General features: G+C 32.2%; 2 protein-coding genes across 2 annotated transcripts; one reads left to right on the forward strand and one right to left on the reverse strand.

Moving 5' to 3' along the window:
* Positions 1-3,259: 3,259 nt before the first annotated feature.
* LOC119614331 (shematrin-like protein 1) lies at positions 3,260-3,712 on the forward strand. The gene is made up of 2 exons (XM_037970474.1): positions 3,260-3,550; positions 3,639-3,712. The coding sequence occupies exons 1-2, from the start codon at positions 3,307-3,309 to the stop codon at positions 3,710-3,712; spliced, it is 318 nt and encodes a 105-aa protein (XP_037826402.1). The 5' UTR covers positions 3,260-3,306.
* Positions 3,713-3,966: 254 nt separating this feature from the next.
* On the reverse strand, positions 3,967-7,152 carry LOC119614332 (group XIIA secretory phospholipase A2). The gene is made up of 2 exons (XM_037970475.1): positions 6,753-7,152; positions 3,967-4,650 (listed from the first exon to the last, which is right to left on the reverse strand). Exons 1-2 carry the CDS (start codon positions 6,997-6,999, stop codon positions 4,196-4,198), a joined length of 702 nt encoding a protein of 233 aa, XP_037826403.1. The 5' UTR covers positions 7,000-7,152; the 3' UTR covers positions 3,967-4,195.
* Between the last annotated feature and the right edge of the window lie 2,984 nt (positions 7,153-10,136).

Below are 10,136 nucleotides of genomic sequence, written 5' to 3' on the forward strand. Positions count from 1 at the left end.
GCGGGTAGGGCCAATTATGGACCGATCCACATAAAATTTGGTAGAGAGATTTTGGCTCATACAAAACTTACTCCTGTGAATCGCTATACTCGTATTTTTAAGCCAGTAATGAGCGTTAAAATAATTATATGGAGGGGACCTTATATAGAGACTAGGATCAATTATGGACCGATCCACAAGAAATTTGGTAGAGAGATTTGCACTCGTATAAAATTTCATCGCTATAGTGGTATTTTTATGCAAATAATGAGCGTTAAAGTCATTTTCTTAAGGGGACCTTATATGGGGGGTAGGGTCAATTATGGACCGATTCACATAAAATTTGCTGGAAAGGTTTTGGCTCCTAAGATACTTACTTATGTCAAATTTATTCTCAATACTCGTATTTTTACGCCAATAATAAGCGATAAAGTCATTTTCTGAAGGGGACCTTATATGGGTGGGTAGGGCCAATTATAGACCGATCCACATACAATTTGGTAGAGAGATTTTAGCTCATATAAAACTTACTTCTGTAAAATTTCATCGCTATAATCGTATTTTTAAGCCAGTAATGAGCGTTAAAGTAATTTTATGGAGGGGATAATATATGGGGGGTAGGGTCAATTATGAACCGATCCACATAAGATTTGGTGGAGAGATTTGTACGTATTTTTATGCCAATAATGAGCGTTAAAGTAATTATCTGAAGGGAGCCTTATATGCGGGGTAGGGTCAATTATGGACCGATCTAGATATAGTTTGGTGGAGAGATATTGGCTTGCATGAAACCTATGTGTGTCAAATTTCATCGCTATATTCGTATGTTTAAGACAGTAATCAGCATTATAGTCATTTTCAAAAGAGGACCTTATATGGGGGTAGGGCCAATTATGGACCGATCCACATAAAATTTGGTAGAAAGATTTTGGCTCACATAAAACTTACTTTTGTGAAACTTTATCGCTATACTCGCATTTTTAAGCCAGTAAAGAGCGTTAAAGTAATTTTATGGAGGGGGCCTTATATGGGTGGTAGGGTCAATTATGGACCGATCCACATAAAATTTGGTGGAGAGATTTCTACTCATATAGAACTTACTTATGTCAAATTTCATCGCTATACTCGTATTTTTACGCCAATAATGAGCGTTAAAGTCATTTTCTGAAGGGGACCTTATATGGGGGGTAGGGTCAATTATGGACCGATCCACATATAGCTTGGTGGAGGGATATTGGCTTGCATGAAACCTATGAGTGTCAAATTTTATCGCTATATTCGTGTGTTTAAGCCAGTAATCAGCATTTTAGTCATTTTCAAAAGGGGACCTTATATGGAGGGTAGGGCCTATTGTAGTCCTATGTTCACCATAATTCAGAATTTGATTTGGGAAGTCAAAAAACTGGCTTATGCGAAATTTTGTGGCATTTGCTTCAAAAACAACGAATTTGTGAATGTTTGAAGCTTTTTACACAATATTCCGGGGGATACATTTGTATGGGGGCTATGTGAAATCGTTGACCGATTTTGCCCATTTTCAATACATACATACAATACATTTCTGATCAATAAAAAATATTTTGGGAAAATTTCATCTCAATATCTCTTTTTTTGTGGACGCTATCGTGCCAACAACAGACAGACGGACAGACGGACGGACATAGCTAGATCGTCTTAGAATCTTACGAGGTCCCAGAATATATATACTTTATGAGGTCTGTGAACAATATTTCTATGTGTTACACACGGTGGGTATAAAAAGTTCGATGGTAGGTATAAAAAGTTCGAAAATGTCACCTTTTATAAGTTCTCACCTAATCCGGGCTGTACATGCCTAATTTCATGATTCTAAAGTACCTAAAAATACCCTTTTATAGGTTATCACATACTATGGATCCTACATACTTAATTTTATGTCTCCAGGTTCAATATTATAGAAAATTCAAAAAGTTCCTTTTGAAGAACACAAAAATCCCTTTTTATAGGTTCCCACCTAATCCAGGCCCTACACACTTAGTTTCATATTTCTAGGTTCAATTTTATAGAAAAGTCAAAAAGTGAAGAACACAAAAGTACCAAAAACTCCCCTTTTATAGGTTATCACTTACTCCGGGCCCACCATACTTAATTTTATGTCTATATAGCTTGGTGGAGGGATATTATAGAAAATTCAAAAAGTACCTTTTGAAGAACAAAAAAGTTCCAAAAAATCCCCTTTTATTAGTTTTCACTAATCTCGGGCCCTACATGATTAATTTCATGTTTTTAGGTTCAATATTGTAGAAAATTCAAAAAATACCTTTTGAAGAACAAAAAAGTTCAAAAAAAAATACCCTTTTATGCGTTCGCACCTAATCCGGGCTCTACATGTATTATATATATTATAGAAATTACAAACGGAAAGACAAACTTATATATACCCTTCTCACGAAGGTGAAGGGCATAAAAACAAGAGAGAGCGAACCGAAATCCCTCTACAGTCCATAATTGATCCACTTACAGAAATCTATTTATTGCTAATAAATTATTCAAAATTTTATCGTTATGATAATTTCCGACAAAAATTATATATGTACTTTCAGAAACTAAGTAACACTTTTTCGAAAGCCACAATTTCGAATATAAACAGCAGATTTGGGAGGTAATGATTATATTATTTTGTAAATTACAATTACATTTGAAGTCATTGTAATTGAAGCTTTAACAATTACTTGTAATGTGTAATTGAAGTTTTGATTTAATTACATAAAAGGTTCGTAATATATGAACTAAATATTTAATAACATTTTGTGAGAAAATTGTGGGTGATAGAGAAAAACAGATAATAGATTCGGTTTCAGGAGCTTAAACTACATTCGAATCAGTCGAATTGGTTTCAAAAGTTTTTACAAACCTTAATTTCGTTGGCCTGTGTAATTAATTAATGATATTTTAACTTTAAAAAGTATAGATATTAAAGTTTAAATATAAACTTCAATAAATTGAGTAGTGTATATAATAGGTCTACTTAAGTACATTAAAAACTATGGTTTGTGTACCAACTTATGTATAGTTTACTAATGAGCTCATTCTAACAATTATTAAAATATTTCCATGACATTTGTGATCATTTAATTCAAATGTTTAAACAAAAATCATTGACCGATTGATGATAAAACATTAATCGGTGATTAAAACAATGTCATCAGTATATGATAGTTATAGTTTTTAGTATAAAAATAATTTACCACTGTAGTTTTGAATTTAAAAGTAAAATAAAACTAAAAAAGAACAAACGTAATCTAAAATTCAATTTAATAATAATATTAATTTAACGATAAAAACAATATGAACTATTCCAAATTGATAGTTTTATTAACCAGTTATTTGGTGATCTTTTGCCAACAAACTGCTGCACAATTTGGTGGTATGGGATATCCATATGGTGGCATGGGTGGTATTTTTGGTTATCCAACGTATGGTTACTATCCTCAGTATCCAATGTATGGTTCATATCCCTGTTATACAAGTATTTACTGTGGCGGTGGCTACTACGGTTATGGTAGATATCCTTTTTATGGAAACAGTTTCAGTAAGTGTTGTTATACTTTGTGCAACAGTACACCGTTTATAAGTATTATTTGCAAAATCTAGTGTTTTGGACATGTTTCTATTTTTAGGGACCGGTTTTTCCAGCAGCAGTAGCAGTGGTTTTTCAACATCTTTTGCATCGAATGGAGGTTTCTTTGGTTAATCATTATTCATATTTATTTATTACCATTTATTACCATTCATTTCATTTATTTGTTAAATAATATCTAATAAATTATCTTTAAATATTTAAATAATAACAAATTTCGAACTGTGTATTTAATATGCTGTTGCAAATATAACATTTCAAATCCTTTGAAAATGTTTATAGTGCTTCCAAATTTAAACCTTTGAAACAGTTTTCAGTTTTGGTAATTGTTTCCAACTGCTGGCCATTAGAAAATAAATAAATAAATATTTTTTAAAATTGTATAAACTTTGGTGTTATTTTCGTAAATATAAATAGAATATACAAATTGGTTAAAAAATGTATCAATTAACTGCTATTTTAACATTTAACACAAATGTAAAATTGATTTGCAAATAATAAATAAGTTATTCAACTAAAAACAACAATAAATTCTCTTCATACATAAATTCTCTATATAAAATACTATTTAAATATTCCTTGGCTCAAGAATATGGACTAAATTTCATTAGAAGCCTTCCAGCCGTACTTTTGTTTTTTGCCCTTATAGTATTTATCGCCTCCTTCATTATTTTTATAGTAATTATTTTTATCGTCTCGTTGTGGTTTCGGTGGCGGACAATAGCATGTCCTTTGCTGCGAATCCAAATAGGATTTACAGCCTAAAGTTAATGTGCCAGTAAAAAGCATTTTGGCGGCTGCTTTACAACCCTTCATCATAAGATCACTAGCAATAGATTTTTCATAGCTATCGCAGTATTTGTAAAGGCAACGTTTAAAGTCAAGATCACACAATTCCTTGTCACTGTTGCATGTATCGTAGCAAATGTCGTGCTCATTACAGCATGTTTCCATTTCAACGGCGGGTAAATATTCCGTACTGATACGTAATCCTAAGGAACCGCAACCATCAGCTGTTGGAGTATAAAGTTTATTTTGGACAGGTCGAATTTCTGGAATAAAAAATTATGATTTTAGAACTACAATACATAAATTTACTCGTTAGAATTTGATGATTTATATCTCAAATAAAAGGTATTTAAATCTTCTCTCATATGATATATTTACAAGAGATCGCTCTATAGGTTTAGAGATCAACTCTGACACGAAAAGTATAAATAAATAATTATATGCTTTCATTGCTAACGGCTGAAGAAAAAATCCTTTTTAAGAAATTCAAGAATAAAGGACATTTTCCTTTTCTTTGGTCCTTTTGCCAGGACGTCATGTAATTTTTATAATATGTCAATACTGAGGATTCGAAGTCCTGTCGAACGAAACGTCATTTGTTAAAATCGGATAACGTGTTCTAAAATTATTCAGTCTTCAACATTTATAGTTTTTCACTCAAATATCCGACATGCCCATGTTTAGATACCCATAAAGTATGAACCGTATAAGTTATGGATCTAATTTATACTTCATATGTACCGTATTAAGGATTAGAATATATGCTGTGAGTTTTATTGTTTGGTTAAAACCTAGCCCCCATACAACCGGAACCCCCGATTTGAGCTTTTTAGCTCTTAGTTATAAATAATATACTCGTATCTCGTATCTAACTAAGTTTTAGACTACCCTTGATGACCCAACCGAATGTTGTACTCATTTGGCCCTAGCCCCCATACAAAGCCTCCCATCAGAAAATTACTTAAATGTTAAAAATTTACTTCAAAAGGCTAATGTCGCGTTTATGTAAACGTAAACCCATCAGCAAAATTTCATGTGGATCGGTCCATATTTTCCCCCGCTCCCATATAAAGAGTCTTTCAGAAAATAAGTTTTTCATCAATCAATTGCTTAAATAAAGCAGAGGCAAGGTACAAATCAACATAAATGCTTTATTATGAATTTATTCTCATAACCGATATAGGGTATCAAATCGTCGGCCAATCCCGACTATAATTTCATACTTGTTTTAGATATTTAGAATAAAAATGGGAGGACCACCTCCCACATAAAGAAAAAATTAATTTTGTATAAATGGAAAACTAAAAGAAATAGAATAGAAATAGCAGACCAACAGTAGTGGGAGTGGCCTCCAATAATATTAAAATAATGGAAATTTTATCAGAAACTACTACAGTTTAGAGAAGCACATTGAACATAGCCAGTATAGCTTAAAAATATGTATATATGTATTATTTATTATCATTGAATTGTCAACAAATATGCCACGCCCACTTAACAGGTTTTGCCCATTTTTTATGTAGTATATAAGCATGCAAAGCTTTATTTCTATACGGCTTTTCAAAATCGAGTTATGACTTTTGTCCTGCTAGATTGAGCATTTGGACCACTGTGAGTGGTAAGTACTTGCCTCCAATGTCACACCGTGTTAAAATAATGAATTAAAATATAATTGTGTGGATAAAATTTAGAATTTTAAATCCTTACTTTTCAATGTAATTTTTTTTCGAAAAAAGCTTGTAATTAATTTTTGGTTAGCTTTCGAATAATAGATGAAATTTTAGCTATTTAAATTTATAACCGAGATGATCAACTTTGGGATTCGCATTCAATCATCATTAAAATAAAGTGCGTTACCAACAAAACTTATAATTTATCTTAATAAGTTTACAATAAAAGTTTTAATTCAGCGACATCTATTGCATTCTAAATGCAATTCGTTTTAAAAAGCTTTTCTTCTTGTGTGCTTGCAATTGGAACACGTCACACAACAACAAAATCAACACGTAATTCTTGTATGGCAATTCTGCTCCAGCGTGTTGTTCTAAAATTTATTACTTCCAGTATCATGCGCACAAAAGACTGGAATATCACAAAATAATGCTGGTGTTACTGGAGCAGCTGATTTAAAGCATTTGTAAACATTTGAAGTATGAGCAACAACAAAACAAATATCACAATATATGACATTTGTTCTGTTGGGGTAGCAGAACTCAGACAAAAATAAACAACAACAGAGAAAAGAAATATTCTTTGCCTTGGCATTGCTACTTAAGCAAATAAGTTTTGACTGACAGATTATTATTATTAATTTAGTAAAACTTAAATGAAATTTACGTAATTTAATTATGAAATTTCCACTAACCTGGTCCACCGTTTAATGTTGGACATTTAAATATACATTGTTCCTCCACCGCTGCATCGAAAACTTCTTGTACCGTGTGAAATTTTTTGAGCACTGTAATAAGGTTCTTAAAGACGTCCCCAAATATGGCCTCCGCCGCTATGATGGCATCGCGTAGATGTGCAATAGTACTGGAACCATAACCGGAGTAGGCGTATGTTAAAAATGTCAGAGCATAAATGGCTATTTTCATATAAGAAATCTGCATTTCCGGTCTCTTTAACACCAATTTTTAGTTCACAAATGTTTTTTGTTTTTCTTTTCACTTCAATTGTCTTTCGCTTTCGAGGACTAGTATTGTTTGACTGACGGTATTTTTCATTTGTTTTTCTCTCAGCTGTTTGTCATTTTATCGAACACGTTTTCACCACCATCTAAAATGTGGTGAAATTCGGATAAAAAAGCTTTTATATCTAGATTGTGCCGTTATTTTATCATTCAATTTAAATATAACTTTATCAAATGAAAACAACCATTTTGAAAAAAGAACCAATAACGAATATTAACGATTTTTTATTAATTTTAATAAAAACAAGGCAAATGTTTTATAGTTTTGTGATGTCGCTTGTAATTTGTACACAATTGAACTAGCATAAACGTCTAAAAAGAACTTTTTGTTTCTTTAATAACTTAGGCCAACAATAAAAATTACTTTTAAATAATTTTCACTAATCCTTGTATTATTCGGTGTCCTGACAACAAAAAGTCGTATCCCCCTACCAATTTTTCGATATTTCAGTCATTGTGACTGTACACTTGTATCTCAAAATCTTTAATACTAAAGACTTGATCATATTGAACTTAGGAAATAAAGAGCTAGCTTCGTCAAGAGAATCAGAGAAGAAGTAAAACGATATAACTATATGTTCGAAGAACTTATAAACTAAGTTCAGGATTGGAGAGTTTCGGACGAGCACTCCTTTTCAGACCATCGATACATAAGATTCTAAATACTACGGCCACCACCAAAGCCGATAAAGTTTCGGAATAAATCTAAAACTAATTGGACAATGTTCGGGACCTTACCAAAGAACCGTGTACGTCAGGACACTTTTCAATGTCGAAATAATGAGGATATAGAAGCCAAAGTAGAAAGATACACAAATGCCCTGGTTGAATCGTTCGAAGACAGCTGCCCTCTGTGAGAGCGGAGATCTGCCCAGGAGAAAACCTGTGTAGCAGGGGAGATCCGGAACCTTAAAAAGACTCTAGTAAACTGGGATGAGTATCATAGTAAACTTGGTGAATATAATAAAATCTTCCGAAAAGCCAAACGAGACCCTGGAAACTTTTCTGTGAATAGGTAGATAGCGTAAAGGACATGTCGACTCATGTCCAACCGGAATCTATGATCAATTACACGGGCAGGAGGATATGGAGGAGACACTGAAACTAATAATATACTCTCATTTCCCATGCTTATGTAAAGGGACGATCTGTGGAAACCCTGTTAAACGAAGTTGTCCACTACATGAATCCTTCGAAAGCAAACTGTATACACTGGAGCTATACATTGAAATCGAAGGCGTTTTCAATAACGTGCACACTGGTACTCTTATCCAATCCTTACATCATGGGTTAACTGGGTTCTCCGTAACTGGTTCTACCACATGCTAAGGAACAGATGGATAAGCTCCGAGATGTACGATATAACTATCAAGAAAATGGTATTTTGCGGTACACCACAGGGTGGCATTTTGTCTCCTCTACTCTGTGTTACCACGATTAATAGCCTCATAAGGACCCTAACCCAGAAATGAATAGACCTGTCTGCTATGCAGATGTCGTAATACTTCTAAGGGGAAGGAAGTACTGAGGAGGCTCTGAATACGATCTTAAGCTGGGCTCAATCGAGATGCCTCAATGTTAAGCCGACGAAGACGCCACTTACAGCTGAATAGCTCAGAGCTTTAGACGAACTGGCCAAAAGCGGTTATAGGACACACCATCAATGTATACTGGACACATTATAAGGCTATACAGATAGAATGTCTTGGAATCCGTTGCTACATGGATGTCCATAAAATTTTGATTGCAAGGAATTGTTGCGTGGTCAACATTGCATGTTGTTGTTGTATATATATATATATATATATATATATATATATATATATATATATATATATATATATATATATATATATATATACTTGACAACAAATGTTATTGAAAAATTTGGGCTTAAAATATTTACCGATAGACAGGAGGCAATGTAACGATTTCTACTACTACTATCAAGTCTCTGAAGGACGAGGCTACCTAATAAACCGGCTCTGCTCGTCGTTGGGGTGTGTTCTTGTCCTTTAGAAGACCTGATCGAAACTCGCTACAATGAACTTTACTTTAGGTAGCTCTCAAAAATTGTAGTGGTATTTTAGGAAAATAACATAAAAGGGAACATCGTTGATAATGGTTGGGAATGGGTTAAGGTGTTGATTCCATTCCCTCTATTTCCGACCCTCCCTAATGGTAAAATAAAATTTTCAATACCATCCCAAAAGATACTTTACACTACCTACAGGACTTCACCGTTCGTAAATAATTACAACAAATAAAAGTTTAGATCTTCATTTTAATAATATCAAAAGTGAGATTGATATATTTATTTAATGGCATTTCATAATATATTAAGTAACAAAATCAACAAAATTATAAAAAAAAAAATATTTAAGATTAATTGAATAGAATTTAATTAATTATATGTGGTCACTCTTATTTATTTTACAAAATTATCAATCATTCCATTATTTATTTAGGAAATCTAATTAATTCTAAATGGTGTTATTTTCTGTTATGAATGTTAAAAGCATGAATATCACTATTTAGGTTTAATAATTTAAAGGTGGTAACCTTAATGTATAACATGAAAATTTAAATTATAAACAAAAATTTAAGAATTATTCATGCTTTTGAATGTAGATTTCAAACAAGTGTATTTTAGTAATAAGAAAATGATATATGACTTACATGATTTATCCCACGAAGTCTGCAAGCGCTCGTAGACGGCTGTGAGTTTGTTCTTTTAAATTTGAATTTTAAATATTTTATACTATTATTGATGAATTAGTGTGTTAGTGTAATTAAATTTTGAGAGAGGATTTTAAATATGGAGTTTTATGTTTATGAAATGTGTATTTGTTTATTTATGAGTTAGTGTAATGAAAAGTCAAAATGTGGAATTTAGATGTGGAACGTATTTGTTTTTAATAATTATGAATGAAAAGTATTAAGGTGACCATATACAAATTTATATATTAGGAAAAAATTTATATTACTTAATTTAAAATGCAATTATTGAAAATTAAATTAAAAGTGAGTTTTAAAAGATTAAAGAATTAATGCAAA

The sequence above is a fragment of the Lucilia sericata genome, unplaced genomic scaffold, assembly GCF_015586225.1.
Source record: "Lucilia sericata isolate MDLA Ls3-8-SP2 unplaced genomic scaffold, ASM1558622v1 Contig002799F_arrow, whole genome shotgun sequence".
NCBI classification, from domain to species: Eukaryota; Metazoa; Arthropoda; class Insecta; order Diptera; family Calliphoridae; genus Lucilia; species Lucilia sericata.